The following is a 16,922-nucleotide window of genomic DNA, read 5'->3' on the forward strand; positions in this document are numbered from 1 at the left end:
AGTAAGGTTTGAGCTCCGAGTGAAGCTTTTCCCGCACTCGCAACATTCGTAGGGTCGCTCTCCTGTGTGGACTCTCTGATGAGAGATAAGGGAGGAGAGGTGACTGAAACTTTTCCTGCACTCACTGCATTCATAGGGTCTCTCTCCTGTGTGGATCCTCTGATGCGTAGTAAGGTTTGAGCTCTGAGTGAAGCTTTTACCACACTCGCAGCATTCGTAGGGTCGCTCTCCCATGTGGATTGTCAGATGAGAGATAAGGGCTGATCTCTGAGTGAAGCTTTTCCCGCACTTGCAGCATTCGTAGGGTCGCTCTCCCGTGTGGATTCTCTGATGAGAGATAAGGGTATATCTCTGAGTGAAACTTTTCCTGCACTCACAGCATTCATAGGGTCTGTCTCCTCTGTGTATTCGCTGATGTCTAACAAGGGCTGAGCTCTGAGTGAAGCTTTTCCCACACTCACTGCATTCGTAGGGTCTCTCTTTCGTGTGGATTATCTCATGTCGAATAAGGGCTGAGCGGTAATTGAAGTTTTTCCCACACTCGCTGCATGTATTCTCTCTCTTTTCCCTGAGGATTTTCTCCTGGGATGTAGTTTCCTTGAGGTCCTTGTGAGTTCCCTGATAATTAAAGGGTTCATACACTTTCTCCACTGACTGGTTTCCCTGCTCTCTCTCTGGTCTGTGGTAACTTTCACCAGCTTTTCCTGGCTCATGGCACCTGGACACATTCCCTTTGGATCTTCGCAGTAATGCCCCATGCGCTTCGGCTAGCTGAGCATCTTCCTGGTGAGGATTCTGCTCCTTGTTCTCCCTCACCACCCCATCACCTGCTAGAATGGAAGAAAAATCTCAGAATTAGGCAGAGAGCAAACCCAAGTAAGTGCTGGAGAGACAGAAAATAAAAATCAGGGACTGAAGTCCCCCAAACTCTTCCCCATACGGGAGAGCGGAGGGGATCAATTCTGCTCCACATCCAGGACCGGCCTTTAGGGTGGGCCGTACGGGTGCCCCACCCAAGGGGATGCCATGCCCAGGGTTTGGATTCCCACCTGATCTGCTGCTGAGAGGGTTCCTGGGCTGACAGAGCCGGCACGGCAGGAAGGTGAGCAGCAGCGTGGGGGAGGGGGAGAGACCCGAGCTGCAGGGGGCCGTTGGACGACCAGACGTGGGAGCCAGGTGACTGCTCCGGAGCAGGGGGCCCCTCCTCTGCCCTGCTCCACGTGTGCAGCCACTGCTGTTCCTGTCCCCCCATGCCTCCGCCCTCCATTCATCCCTGGAGTTGCCCCTGGCCACTCCAGACTGCGAGTGTCCTCCTGACTGCTCTGCGGGGGAGGGGGAGTTGCTGATTGATGGGGGGTGTCCCCCTCCCCCACACCCATGAACCCGATTTCCACTACGCTGGGGTGACGGGACAGGGGAAATCTGTGTGCTGCTGCCTCTCTGTGGCCGGAGCTGCTGGCAGCTACTTGTGTCTGAACAAGCCTAGTTCATGCTCCTGAGCCTGAGTGCTTTCTTAAAGAGACAACGCATTCACTCACTCAGGCACACACACAAACTTCTTCACACAGTCCCCCCAACACACACACCAGGGCTCCCTGCATCCAGGTCACTTCCCCACCTGCGCTGTGCTGAGGTATCAAGAGCTACTGCTGTCCTGCCCTCCCCTTACGCAGCCCACAGGGAAAGGAACCTGGATGTAGGAAGCCCTGACATCGTTCCTTGCTCCCCCCTCCCAGCCCCTAGGGCTGTGTGGGATGGAGGTGCAGAAGTCCAGTGAGGGAGCGAGGAGCAATGCCAGCTGATTTGTGTATCCAGGTCAGGTTCCCCATGTGAGTGCAGGAGGGGGATGCAGGGGTTAGAGGCAAAGGGGGCACAGTGCAGGGGTTAGGGGCACAGGAGAGCGGTGCAGGGGGTAGCAGTGAAGGGGGCACAGTGCAGTGGTTAGGGGCTCAGGAGAGCGGCGCAGGGGGTAGCAGTGAAGGGTTGCATGGATTGGGGCACAGGAGTGGAGTGCAGGGGCTGGAGTGAAGGGGGCACAGTGCAGGGGTTATGGGCACAGGAGGGGCAGGTGTTGGGGTGCAACAGGAGGGGGGCAGAAGTTAGGAGTGAAGGGAATGTAGGGTTTACGGGTGCAGGAGGGGGAGCAGGCATTTGCAGAAAGGGGGCATAGTGCAGGGGTTGGGGGAAAGGGAGGGTGAGTTGCCTGGGGAGCCCATGGGGGACAGGGGCACCAAAATGCAAGTTTGCCCAGGGTGCCATTTTCCCTAAAGCTGGCCCTGTCCATATCCCATCCAAACACTCAGTAGGAAGGGAGGGAGCTCCTGCCAAGGTGTCAATCATAATCTGTAGGAAGCCAGGAGTGAGATCTGCTGGGGACAACCCTGAGCTCACAGGGCTCACAAAGTCTTTATGGGGAATCCCAGATGTTTCTCTCAGGCACTTACAGTTTCTGGGTTGGTTTAATGTTTCCTCACTTGTGCAGGGACTTCTCAGGATCTCGCTTTCCTCTGAACCCTGCAGATCCGGGACCCATGGCTCTTCCCCTCCTTCCAGCTGGGAGATCACATAGGGTTTGTAAACTGGAAACCCTGCTCAAGGGAAAGAAAACAAGGGAGAACAGGGGAATTCATAGGCCATTTGTCATCAAAAAACATTATATTAGTTTAACCCCAGTCCATTTTAAACCAATAAAATCACAGGGCCAGCTCCCCAGGTGCTCAAAAATGCAGAACACTCTACTTATGAGGGATTTAACTATTCCCATCTTTGCTGGGAACACACACAGCTAGACACTCATTATCAAAGAGGATCCTAAAACACAGAGAATGGAACTGCATGTCCCAGAAAGTGAAGACTCCAGACAGAGGGCACGTCTCCCTGGCACTACTTCTAACCGACATCGAGGTCCAGAGACAATGAGAGAGTCCTGGGGAAACTGGGAACAGTAAGCATGGGCTGGTGGGGTTCAACGGAGAAAGGGAACGGGAAGAGCAGGGATATCACTGAATGCAGGATCTGAGCAGCATTAGATGTCAGGAAAGCACATACTGCAGCATTAGGGACTCTAGTGAGTCAGGTGTAAAGGGAGGGAATATAAAAAACACTGTGTGTGGAGAAAGCTGGCAAATTAGATGGTGTAGTTCAGGAACCACAGACTAATTCTTCTGCCAAAGGAGAATGTGAAAAATAAGAATCAGGCCATGTGACTTTGGGAGGGACAAATTCAAAGATCCAAAGAGTATGCAGGAACGAAAGACTGTGGCTCTTGCAGGTGGGGATGGAAAAGGAAGAATCTTCATGGTTCATGGAGCCAATTATTTCATTTTATCATTCATTGATCATTGTTATGGTCATCTTATGTTGTTTCAAATGTAATCAATGTGTACTAAATAGATTTAAGTTGTAGGTATAGACAGAAGTAAGACAGGTAGAGCCCTGCATGGATACAAAATTTGTATCCGCATCCGATCTGCGATCCGCAAAAATGGTCCATGGATATCCGCAGATTTGCAGGGCTCTAGGTACAAAATTTATACCCGCAGCCGATCCACAAAAATGGTCTGTATTCTCCACCGGGAGACATGATCAAAGGGAAGGGCTAAGGCAATGAATCGTAAAATCTTCAAATATAGGCCTGGAAAGGACCTTAAGAGGTCATCTAGTCCATTCCCGTAGCCCTGCGGCAGGATCAGGTATAAGTATGCCAGAAGTTTGTCTGACCTGTTCTTAAAACCCTCTTGTGACAAGAATTCCACAACCTCTCTTTGTAATCTATTCCAGTACTTCCCTATCCTTATAGCTGGAAAGTTTTCTGTATTATCCACCCTCAAACTCCCTTGCAGCAGACGAAGCCAATTACTTCTCCTCCTACCTTCGGTGGACATGACGATCAATTAATCACCGTCCTCTTATAACAACCGTTGACATATTTGAAGACTGTTCTCAGGTCCCCCCTCACTCTTTTCTCAAGACTAAACATGCCCAGTTCTGTCAACCTTTCCTCAGAGGTCATGTTCGAGGACCAGGAGGTAGCTTTTTCCTTCCAAATGGAGATGCGCAAGGTGAGGTCAGAGAAAAGGATGTTGGAGTAACTGAGACAGGAGAGGATGACCAAGTGCTCTAGCTGCGCTGATGATAGGAAAAGCCAGATGTTAGGGAAGTTACGCAAAAAGAAAATGCAAGGTGTAGGCACAGCCTGGAAAGGAGGCCCTAGAGGGAGCTCCGTGACAAAGGTATTGCCAGTTACGGGCCTGAGTGACAGGCAGGATGATGGTGCTGTTTGCGGTGGTAGAGAAAGAAGGTGGGGGAGGGTTTGGGGGAAATATTAAGAGCTTTGCTTCAGCTGTTGATCTTTAGCTGATGGCTGGACATCAATGAGGAGATGAGAGAGAGGTTGAGATTTCAGTTGGTACAGAAGGAGACAGGTCAGGAGCAGAGAGGTAGAACTGTGAGTTAGGAGCACAGAGATGGTAGTTGAATGTGTGTGTGCGGATGAGATTACCCAGAAATAAGGTGCAGAGGAAGAAAAGAAGGGGACCAAGGACAGAGCTCTGTGGAACCCAAACAGAAAGTTGGAATGGGGGTGAGGCGGATCATTCTAAGGACACTCTAAGGCAGCGATTGGAGAAGGAGGAGGATGTGACTCATCATGTACCTCTTGATGCCACCTGGCAGAGAGCACGGGGTGCCTAATGTTTTACTGGGATCCCACAGACCAGGTACACACATATTAGTTCACCTAAGGGTGGCATGTCAGGTCTATGTCTGGTCATGTGTGTACTGGGCATGGTACGTCTCACAATGGGGGCCTGTTTGTACACTCAGCCAAATGCTAACTGAAGAGATTGTGAAATCTTCAAGGGAGGAAAATTTACAGGGAAAAAATAAAGAGCTGGATTCTGTTACAAGTTAAGACAATGGCATATGGGGGGGACATTTCGGGGTGCAGAAATACACCCTGCATCTTCCCCCATGGATGCAAGCTGACAGCGTGGCTTGTCTCATGAAAGGAAGATCACACTTAAGCCTGGCTGTAAAATGCCGGAGGGACTTTGCATGGGTTTTGCTCTATAACGTGAATGGATCTAGTTAGGTAGGTAAGTCTAGGTTCTAGAAAGCATGTTATGATTTTACTTGATGTGTAACCATTTGTTTCCAAGACTTCTACTTGCTACCACTTGAATCTCTATCCTTGGTTAAACAAACTTTCACTTATTTTCACTAGAAACACATATGAGTGCCTTGAGTTAAATGGCGTCGTGATCTGAGTGGTAACTGGCAAGCTGGGATGCACTGCTTCTTCAGAAGTAGCGAATCTGTCAACACTGTGAGCGTCCAGGGGGCTGGACAGTCCAGGCAGACATTCAGAGAGCTCAGAGGTTGGAGCGTGTCTATAGCTAACAGGAACCAGAGCATGAAAAGTGAAGTCCAGTGGTGAGAACCATAAGTGGTCAGGCCTACGTGGTCAAGCCAAAATCAGATGCCAGGGTCCAGCTCAAAACACCAGGAAGCATAGAGCAGGGTGACAAGGCAGGGACCAGGAACAAGGTGTGGTCTCTCTCAGCAATAGGTCAGGGATCTGCCTTGCTGCACAAAGGGCTTCCCAGTATTTCCAGGTTTTAAAAGGAAGCCTGGATCAGAGGTCACTGGAAGAGCTGCCAATCATCTCTCGTGTGGGCGGCACTTCCTGCAGTGACTGTTCTGCCAGGATGTACATTGCCAGCAGCTCTGCCAAGGTTGCCCGGTGGTGGCACAGAACCGCCACCCTTCTGGGACTCTGCAGACCCATATTCCTGTCCCAGTAATTTTCATGCACCAGTCCCACATCACCTTCTCTCAAGGAAGGAACCGCCCACCCCCCCCTCTCCAATCCCCCCTGCCCCCCCCCCCCCCCCCCCCGACTATCATACCCTTTATGCATTTGGGAAATTATTATAGCAGACCACCAGCTCTACCATAGCTAAAGTTCAACATTACGTTCTCTATAAAGATCAGCTGTTCTAATTGGTCTAACATCCCCTTGTTTGCTAAGAATCTCTTGAAATTTGCTGCTTATCATAGGGATGCCGAGCAGGGCTAGTGGCCCAAATATGGGGTAATTTGATGAAGCATTTCCTGAGATACAGCCCTCCCCAAAGCAACTTTTCACATTATCAACTGGCTCCTATAACACGGTCTTGCATAAACCTGGGGCGGAAACTGTGGTTGTAATTCTCCACCAAGTGATCTCAGGGGCTGGCAACAGGGAGTTTCACAAGGGAGTTCTCCAGATGAAGGAGGAGCAAATACAGCACCCTTGGGGTAAGTGACTGTCTGTAGAATTGTCCCACCTCCTGTTGAGGAGGATGAAAGGCTCAGGGAAGCAGAGCAGTCAACGGGAGCAGAGGGAAACCTTCCCATAGTTGGGACCCTGCTTCCAGATGGTGCTGGGGTTGCCTCTTGCACTGAGGTTACCTCTCCGGGGGAGGGAACTCCAGTCACTAGGAAAAGGCAGGTGTTAGTAATGGGAGATTCGATCATTAGAAACTTAGATAGCTGGGTTTGTGATGACCATATGGGAGAACCGTATGGTGACTTGCCTGCCTGGTGCAAAGGTTGCGGATCTCTCGAGGCATCTGGATAGACTTATGTGTAGTGCTGGGGAGGAGCCAGTGGTCGTGGTACATGTAGGTACCAATGACATAGGGAAGGGTAGGAGAGACATCCTGGAGGCCAAATTTAGGCTGCTAGGGAAGAGACTGAAATCCAGGACCTCTATGGTGGCATTCTCAGAAATGCTCCCAGTTCCACGTGCAAGGCCAGGTATGCAGGCAGAGCTTCAGAGTCTCAATGTGTGGATGAGACAATGGTGTAGAGAGGAGGGGTTTAGATTCATTAGGAATTGGGGAAACTTTTGGGATGGGGTAGTCTATACAGGCAGGATCGGCTTCACCTAAACCAAAGTGGAACCAGACTGCTGGCACTTAACATTAAAAAGGTTGTAGAGCAGTTTTTAAACTAGGAGATGGGGGAAAGCCAACTGCTGCAGAGGAGCATGTGGATCAGACAGAGACTTCTCTTAGAGGAGAGTCTATTGATAGAGATTCTCTAGGTCGGGGTAGGCAATCTTTCAGAAGTGGTTTGCCGAGTCTTCATTTATTCACTCTAATTTAAGGTTTTGCGTGCCGGTAATACATTTTAACATTTTTAGAAGGTCTCTTTCTATAAGTCTATATTATATAACTAAACTATTGTATGTAAAGTAAACAAGGTTTTCAAAATGTTTAAGAAGTGTCATTTAAAATTAAATTAAAATGCTGATCTTACGCCACCAGCCTGCTCAGCTCACTGCCAGCCTGGGGTTCTGTTCACCTAGGCCGGCAGCGGGCTGAGCAGGGCCTATGGCCGGGACCCCAGACCTGGGGGGGGTGGTGTTTCAGGGGTCAGGGCAGAGGGCTGGGGTGTGTGGGGGGTATAGGGCAGAAGACTGGGTGTGCGGGGGGTTCAAGGGTCAGGGCAGAGGGCTGGGGGTTGTGGGGGGTGCAGGGCAGAAGGCCGGGTGTGTGTTGGGGTGTGGGGGGTGCAAGGCAGAAGGCTGGGTGTGGGGAGGGGTTCAAGGGTCAGGGTAGAGGGATGGGGCTGTGGGGGTGCAGGGCAGAAGGCTGAGTGTGTGTGGGGGGGTGCAGGGCAGAAGGCTGGGTGTGTGTTGGGGTGGGGGGGGTTCAGGGCAGAGGGCTGGGGGGTGTGGGGGTGCAGGGCAGAAGGCTGGGGTGCTCGGCTCGTGGGGGTGCTCTCAGACCCCTGCCCTGAGTGGCTCATGCCAGGGGGCTGGAAGGGATATGCCCTGTTCCACCCCCTTCCCCCAGGCTCCGTCCCTACCTCTCTCTGCGTCCTCTACGGAGCTGTGTGCATGCTGCCGCTCTTCCCCCTCCCCCTCGCTAGGGCCATCAGCTGATTGACGCAGGGATGGAGAGGAGGAGGGGCAGGAAAACACCACGCTGGGGGAAGAAGCAGGGGAGGAGGGAAGCTTGGCTGCTGCAGAACCAAGCTTCTGCCTCCTGCCCCCGCAGGGGAGAGCGGTGGGCGGGGGGCCTGAGGGCCAGGACCGCATCAGGGAGCTGCGTGCCACTCAAAATCAGCTCGCGTGCCGTATTTGGTACGCGTGCCGTAGGTTGCCAACCCCTGCTCTAGGTTCTAGTCAGGAGCAGAGGATGGAAGAGGATAATGTAAGGGTCAGATCAGATGAGAAACAGTCACATAAAGAATCGGACACATCAGAAAAGGGCAGACAAATAAACAGTGACAAGTTTTTAAAGTGCTTGTACACAAATGCTAGCTAAATAACAAGATGGGTGAACTAGAGTGCCTCGTGATAAAGGAGGATATTGATATAATAGGCATCACAGAAACCTGGTGGACTGAGGACAATCAATGGGACACAATCATTCCGGGGTACAAAATATATCGGAAGGACAGAACAGGTCGTACCGGGGGGGTGGGGGGGGGGGGGGGGGGGTGGCACTATATATGAAAGAAAATGTAGAATCAAATGAAGTAAAAATCTTAAGTGAATCCACATGTTCCATAGAATCTCTATGGATAGTAATTTCATGCTCTAATAAGAATATAACATTAGGGATCTATTATCGACCACCTGACCAGGACAGTGATAGTGATGATGAAATGCTAAGGGAAATTAGAGAGGCTATCAAAATTAAGAACTCAATAATAGTGGGAGATTTCAATTATCCCCATATTGACTGGGAACATGTCACCTCAGGACGAAATGCACAGACAAAATTTCTCGATACTTTAAATGACTGCTTCTTGGAGCAGCTGGTACGGAAACCCACAAGGGGAGAGGCAACTCTCGATTTAGTCCTGTCACAGATTGCAGTGTCACTAGAGAAGGTTTTGGAATTAATTGATAAACTTAACATTAACAAGTCACCAGGACCAGATGGCATTCACCCAAGAGTTCTGAAGGAACTCAAATGTGAAGTTGGGGAACAATTAACTATGGTTTGTAACCTGTCCTTTAAATCAGCTTCTGTACCCAACGACTGGAAGATAGCTAATGTAACGCCAATATTTAAAAAGGGCTCTAGAGGTGATCCTGGCAATTACAGACTGGTAAGTCTAACGTCGGTACTGGGCAAATTAGTCGAAACAATAGTTAAGAATAAAATTGTCAAACACATAGAAGAACATAAATTGTTGGGCAAAAGTCAACATGGTTTCTATAAAGGGAAATTGTGTCTTACTAATCTATTAGGGTTCTTTGAAGGGGTCAACAAACATGTGGACAAGGGGGATCCAGTGGACATAGTGTACTTAAATTTCCAGAAAGCCTTTGACAAGGTCCCTCACCAAAGGCTCTTATGTAAATTAAGTTGTCATGGTATAAAAGGGAAGGTCCTTTCATGGATTGAGAACTAGTTAAAAGACAGGGAAGAAAGGGTAGGAATTAATGGTAGATTCTCAGAATGGAGATGGGAAACTAGTGGTGTTTCCCAAGGGTCAGTCCTAGGACCAATCCTATTCAACTTATTCATAAATGATCTGGAGAAAGGGGTAAAAAGTGAGGTGGCAAAGTTTGCAGATGATACTAAACTGCTCAAGATAGTTAAGACCAAAGCAGACTGTGACGAACTTCAAAAAGATCTCACAAAACTAAGTGATTGGGCAACAAAATGGCAAATGAAATTTAATGTGGATAAATGTAAAGTAATGCACATTGGAAAAATTAACCCCAACTATACATACAATAGGATGGGGGCTAATTTAGCTACAATGAATCCAAGATCTTTTTACTGAGTCATCATGGATAGTTCTCTGGAGACATCCACGGTGGTCAAAAAGGCAAACAGGATGTTAGGAATCATTAAAAAGGGGATAGAGAATAAGAAGGAGAATAAATTATTGCCCTTATAAAAATCGATGGTACACCCACATCTTGAATACTGCGGACAGATGTGGTCTCCTCATCTCAAAAAAGATAGACTGGCACTAGAAAAGGTTCAGAGAAGGGCAACTAAAATGATTAGGGGTTTGGAACGGGTCCCATATGAGGAGAGATTAAAGAGGCTAGGACTTTTCAGCTTGGAAAAGAGGAGACTAAGTGGGGATATGATAGAGGTATATAAAATCAGGAGTGATGTGGAGAAAGTAGATAAGGAAAAGTTATTTACGTATTTCGATAATACAAGAACTAGGGGTCACCAAATGAAATTAACAGGCAGCAGGTTTAAAACAAATAAAAGGAAGTTCTTCTTCACACAGTGCACAGTCAACTTGTGTAACTCCTTACCTGAGGAGGTTGTGAAGGCTAGGACTATAACAGTGTTTAAAAGAGAACTGGATAAATTCATGGTGGTGAAGTCCATTAATGGCTATTAGCCAGGATGGGTAAGGAATGGTGTCCCTAGCCTCTGTTTGTCAGAGGGTGGAGATGGATGGCAGGAGAGAGATCACTTGATCATTACCTGTTAGGTTAACTCCCTCTGGGGCACCTGGCATTGGCCACTGTCGGTAGACAGGATACTGGGCTAGATGGACCTTTGGTCTGACCCAGTACGGCTGTTCTTATGTTCTTATATGTTCTTATGTCCCTTGGCATTTATCTCTGCTAGTACATGGCACCCAGTGCCTCCTTGGGGAAGCAGTATAGAAAAAGCTAATAACTGCAGAGGTTGGAATTTCAGATTGGCACGAGGAAAAGGGTAGAGTCAGAGATCCTGAAAGGCACATGAAATGCAGCAAGACTAAGGGCAAGTCGACCCTACAGAATTTAGTCAACATACAGCCACCGCAGTTATTGAATTGATTTTACACGTGCGCTCTACAGTCCTCGTGTCGGTAATGCATGTTCTCACCAGGAGCCCCTGCACCAATTTAACTGCCAGCGTGGGGCATTGTGGGACAGTTTCTGAAAGGCAGCAGCAGTCGACGTAAGCAACGTGGCATCTACACTGACACTGCGTCGACCTAACTACACAGACGTAAGCACTATGCCTCTCATGGAGGTGGAGTTATTAAGTTAGTGTAATGGGCAAGTAACATTGGTGGGAACTACATTTTAGTGTAGATGCTTACAGAGTTGGGTCAACGTAAGCTGCCTTATGTTGACCTAACTCTGTAGTGTAGACCAGGCCTAAGGCTCTTGTTAACAGCCAGAGGCTTTCCAGCAATCTACCCTCACTGTAATTCATTGGCTCAAGAGAACATGCTTCGGCCTTTGAACCTGAGCTTCACCCATGAGTTTGAGTGAGACCCCTACCACTGATACCTTTCAGACAATGTGTGTTGTGCATTTTTCTTGCATCCTGCAGGAGATCCTCTTGAAAGTTTTGCCCTCTGATACCAACATTTCTGGGTTAAGAGGCATATTTTCAAGGGCTCTAAAATCCACGTGCAGACTCTGACCTGGTTTGCTCTTAAAAGCTTTGCCGGTCCAGTTCTGTTGTTTAAGGCTGTGAAAAAGTGCACAAACGCACGCGCACACACGCACACCATCCAACATAGCTCTGCTGGCAAAAGCTCAATTATAGACACATACAGCGGCAGCAGTGGTAGTGACCCAAGCAGTGGACGACACAATGAAGATGACTGGATGTGGAAGCTGCAGCATGTACATGATCCTGGAGGGGGTACCTGAAAAGAGTTTCGTCTGCATGAAGTGCCACCTGATAGAGCTGATGGAAGAAAAGATCTGAGGATTGGAGATGCAGGTGGAAACTCTGGTTGAGTTTAGAAGGGGGTTCGAGCAGATGATGGAGCAAAGACATGAGGAGGCTGAAGGGAAAAAGCTCAGACTTGCAGATGGAAGCAGGACCAAAGAACTCTGAGGGGAGACTGCTGGGTGAGGAAAGTGGACAGTGGAAGCATGCAACTAAGAGAACCAGGCAGAGGAAAAGATGGGCTAATGAAGGAGAAATAGAGCCCAGAAACAGGTTTGCGGAGTTGGAAAATGAAGAAGGGGCACAGCAGGTGGTCACTGAGGATGAGAGGGCAAGGAAGCTGAGAAGATCAGCTAGTCCTATAGGAAGAGGGGAAGAGTCAGTGGAGATAACAACACCAAATATAAGCCCCAGGAGGATACGGGATGGGTTGTGGAGGATTGCAAGGGACACTAGGAATCGAGAGGACTTGCAGCCGGAGAGAATAGGGGATAGACCGGAGAATCGCACCATCACCAGGAAAAGGCAGGTCTACGTGATTGGGGACTCCTTACTGAGAAGAATAGACAGGCCTGTAACCAGAGCTGATCCAGAGAACAGAAGGGTGTGCTGTCTGCCAGGTGCTAAGATATGGGATGTGGACCTGAGGCTGAAGAGGATCCTAACGGGAGCGTGAAACAATCCACTGATTTTCCTTCATGTGGGAACAAATGATACGGCTAGATTCTCGCTAGAACGTATCAAAGGAGACTATGCCAGACAGGGGAAGACGCTTAAGGAAATCCAGGCTCAGGTGATCTTCAGTGGGATTCTGCCTGTTCCTAGAGAAGGGCAACAAAAGTGTGACAAGATTATGATGATCAACAGATGGCTCAGGCAGTGGTGCTATAAGGAGGGCTTTTGGATATATGGCCACTGGGAAGCATTCATGGACAGAGGACTGTTCTCTCGGGATGGACTTCACCTGAGTAGGGAGGGAAATAGACTTCTAGGATGGAGGCTGGCACAACTGATTAAGAGAGCTTTAAACTAGAAATTTGGGGGAGATGGTGGGAGATGTCCAGGTAATCTCCATGCTGGATTTTAACATTGAGAGGGAAGAAAATGAAGTAAGAAAGGATACAGCCATGGGTAGGAGAATGGACGTAAGGAGGAAGGGTAGTGTAGATACCAGTCTAATAGGTGATACTGGTGGTAGAATGTCTGTGCCTAATTGGGTAAAGAATGTGAGAGAAGCCAAACAGCAAAAATTAAGATGTTTGTACACTAATGCGAGGAGCCTAGGTAACAAAATGGAGGAACTAGAGCTATTGGTGCAGGAAGTCAAACCAGATATTATAGGGATAACAGAAACATGGTGGAATAGTAGTCATGACTGGAGTACAGATATTGAAGGGTATGTGCTGTTTAGGAAAGATAGAAATAAAGGCAAAGGTGGTGGAGTAGCATTGTATATCAATGATGAGGTAGACTGTAAAGAAATAAAAAGTGATGGAATAGATAAGAGTCTGTCTGGGCAAAAATCACTCTGGGGAAGAAAGCTACTAGAGCCTCCCTGGGATAGTGCTTGGGGTGTGCTACAGACCGCCGGGATCCGAGTTGGATATGGATAGAGACCTCTTTAATGTTTTTAATGAAATAAATACTAATGGGAATTGTGTGATCATGGGAGACTTTAACTTCCCAGCTATAGACTGGAGGACAAGTGCAAGTAGTAATAATAGGGCTCAGATTTTCCTGGATGCAATAGCTGATGGATTCCTTCACCAAGTAGTTGCTGAACCAACAAGAGGGGATGCCATTTTAGATTTGTTTTTAGTGAGTAGTGAGGACCTCATAAAATAAATGGTTGTAGGGGACAACCTTGGTTCGAGTGATCATGAGCTAATTCAGTTCAAACTAAATGGAAGGATAAACAAAAATAGATCTGTGACTAGGGTTCTTGATTTCAAAAGGGCTAACTTAAAAAAATTAAGGAAATTAGTTAGGGAAGTGGATTGGACTGAAGAACTTGTGGATCTAAAGGTGGAGGAGGCCTGGATTTACATCAAGTCAAGGTTGCAGAAACTATCAGAAGCCTGCATCCCAAGAAAGGGGAAAAAACTCATAGGCAGGAGTTGTAGACCAAGCTGGATGAGCAAGCATCTCAGAGAAGTGATTAAGAAAAGGCAGAAAGCCTACATGGAGTGGAAGATGGGAGGGATCAGCAAGGAAAGCTACCTTACTGAGGTCAGAACGTGTAGGGATAAAGTGAGAAAGGCCAAAAGCCATGTAGAGTTGGACTTTGCAAAGGGAATTAAAACCAATAGTAAAAGGTTCTATAGGTTCTATATAAATAAGAAGAAAACAAAGAAAGAAAGAAGTGGGACCACTAAACACTAAGGATGGAGTGGAGGTTAAGGATAATTTACGCATGGCCCAATATCTAAACAAATACTTTGCCTCAGTCTTTAATGAGGCTAACAAGGAGCTTGTGTTCACAGATGGAAATCCCAGCATTTATCCGCATGCCCTCCAGCTGTGTGCACTGGGTCAGCTGTAGCAGTAAATGGATGATGGAGGGATTGGTTGGAGCAGCTTGGCAGAGCAGTTACTGTGCTATGAAGAGAGGTGCATGTGAAACTTGGGGGGACAATTCTGCCTCATTTCCGTGCTGAGTGTTGTAGATTTTGTCAGTAAAGGTGCCCAAGGGTGTGTTCTTGCCATGGGGACTGTCAGCATTCTGGTGGCGTATGTTCTAGTGATCTGTGAGGCTTAGTGAGGGGTAAGTGAAGGCAGAGACTGAAAAGGAAAACTCAGGTTGAGGGCAAAGGGGTGGTAACACTTTGCAAGTCTCAGATGGTTTGCGTGCAGGAGGTTCAGTACTGGAGAGCAGGCCAGGGGGAGGAAGCTTCTGTTTGCTATGATGGAGATGAACCCAAATATTATCTTAGCAAAGAGAAGTTGTTAGACTTTGTGCTGTACTGCTCTGTTCCCAGAGCATTCTGTAACAGGGGAGGAGAAGGGCTAGTATATGTGTCACTGGCATGGAACTACTATAAGGTGGGTGCATAACTGGTTGGAACATCGTTCCCAGAGAGTAGTTATCAGTGGTTCACAGTCATGCTGGAAGGGCATGAGTGGGGTCCTGCAAGGATCAGTTCTGGGTCCAGTTCTGTTCAGTATCTTCATCGATGATTTAGATAATGGCATGGAGAGTACACTTATAAAGTTTGTGGATGATACCAAGCTGGGAGGGGTTGCAAGTGCTTTGGAGGATAGGATTAAAATTCAAAATGATCTGGACAAACTGGAGAAATGGTTTGAAGTAAATAGGATGAAATTAAAAAAGGACAAATGCAAAGGACAAACTTAGGAAGAAACAATCAGTTGCACACATACAAAATGGGAAATGGGTGCCTAGGAAGGAATACTGCGGAAAGGGTTCTGGGGGTCATAGTGGATCACAAGCTAAATATGAGTCAACAGTGTAATGCTGTTGCAAAAAAAGGAAACATCATTCTGGGATGTATTAGCAGAGGTGTTGTAAGCAAGACACGAGAACTAATTCTTCCACTCTACTCCACACTGATTAGGCCTCAGCTGGAGTAGTGTGTCCAGTTCTGGGCGCCACATTTCAGGAAAGATGTGGACAACTTGGAGAAAGTCCAGAGAAGAGCAACAAAAATGATTAAAGATCTAGAAAACATGACCTAGGAGGGAAGATTGAAAAAATTGGGTTTGTTTAGTCTGGAGAAGAGAAGACTGAGGCCTGGTCTACACTACGACTTTAATTCGGATTTAGCTGCGTTAATCCGAATTAATCCTTAAGCCGTCCACACAACGGAGCCAGTTACTTCGAATTAAAGGGCGCTTAAAATCGGTTTCTGTACTCCACCCCGACGAGCGGAGTAGCACCAAAATCGATTTTGTAAATTCGAATTAGGGGTAGTGTGGCCGCACACCACCGAATTAATGTGGTTAAAATTAATGGGGTAGTGTGGCCGCACACCACCGAATTAATGTGGTTAAAAACCGAATTAATGTGCTTAGTGTGGCCGCGCACAATCGAATTTATACAATCTGTTTCCCAAATTCGAATTATCTAAATTCGAATTAATCTCGTAGTGTAGACGTACCCTGAGAGGGGATATGATCACAGTTTCCACATACATAAAAGCTTATTACAAGGAGGAGGGAGAAAAATCGTTCTTCTTAACCTCTGAGGATAGGACAAGAAGCAATGGGCTTAAATTGCAGCAAGGGCAGTTTAGGTTGGATATTAGAAAAACTTCCTAACTGTCAGGGTGGTTAAGCACTGGAATAAATTGCCTAGGGAGGTTGTGGAATCTCCATCATTAGGGATTTTTAAGAGCAGGCTGGACAAATACCTGTCAGGGATGGTCTAGATAATACTTAGTCCTGTCTTGAGTGCAGAGGACTAGTCTAGATGACCTCTCGAGGTCCCTTCCAGTTCTATGATTCCATGTCGGGATGATGCAGAGCAGAGGTGGCATTGTGGGGGTGGCGTGAATCTTAACTTTTCATTTCTCCTTCCAAGAACCGAGGGGACAGGAATCCTTACCCAGCGAGGTCACATTCTCACAGTTCTCCTGCATGACTTCTCTGCAGAGGGCTCTCTGAGTGGGGTCCAGCAGAGCCCACTCTTCCCTGGTGAAATACACAGCCACCTCCTCGAAGGTCACCAGCCCCTGAAAGAGTAAGAGTTCAACACTCAGTACCTGCTTCCCCACTCACAGCCCCACTATTCATGGGGGAGAGGAGCCAATCAAATGGATGCTCTGAGAGAGACAGTCAGCAGAGTCCTATCCCCACACTGCTGAGAGCAGCCAGGAGGCATCAGGGTGAGAGGACAAAGAGAGAGCCCCTTGTCTCTCCCAGCAGATCCATCACACACTTACTAGCCAGAGGCTAATACAGCCCCAATACCCTCCCCACTGCCAGCAGCTGGATGTGAGGACACGGGGCATCCTCCCTACACCTTGCTGGTGGATGCCCCCTTTCCATGTCACACCAGTCTCTGGCTAGAAGGTGGAGGGTTCAACACTGAAATTCTGGTCAGTTTTCCCCGCCCTGCCCAGGGGGTTGGTTTGTCTGTTTCCTGTTTCACAAATTAGGGAATTTTCTCCCCCAACACCCAAACGCTGGTTCCTAGAGTCTAGGCCCAGGTTAAACAAGTCCCAGGAGGTTTGTCACACTCTATCCCCCTCCCTTTCTTCACCTGGGGTATTCCCTGCCCCCTCCAGAGCTATCTCCCCAGAAGTT

General features: G+C 48.0%; 1 protein-coding gene across 1 annotated transcript; it reads right to left on the reverse strand.

The window, feature by feature from the left end:
• Positions 1-6: 6 nt before the first annotated feature.
• Positions 7-16,250, reverse strand: LOC113408233 (zinc finger protein 586-like; the record flags this gene model as incomplete). Its single annotated transcript, XM_029913883.1, has 3 exons — positions 7-830; positions 2,445-2,588; positions 16,222-16,250. Coding segments are annotated over 3 exons (997 nt in total), but the record flags the coding sequence as incomplete, so codon positions are not given.
• Between the last annotated feature and the right edge of the window lie 672 nt (positions 16,251-16,922).

This window comes from Terrapene carolina, unplaced genomic scaffold, assembly GCF_002925995.2.
Source record: "Terrapene carolina triunguis isolate 2854851 unplaced genomic scaffold, T_m_triunguis-2.0 Scaffold1134, whole genome shotgun sequence".
NCBI lineage: Eukaryota > Metazoa > Chordata > Testudines > Emydidae > Terrapene > Terrapene triunguis.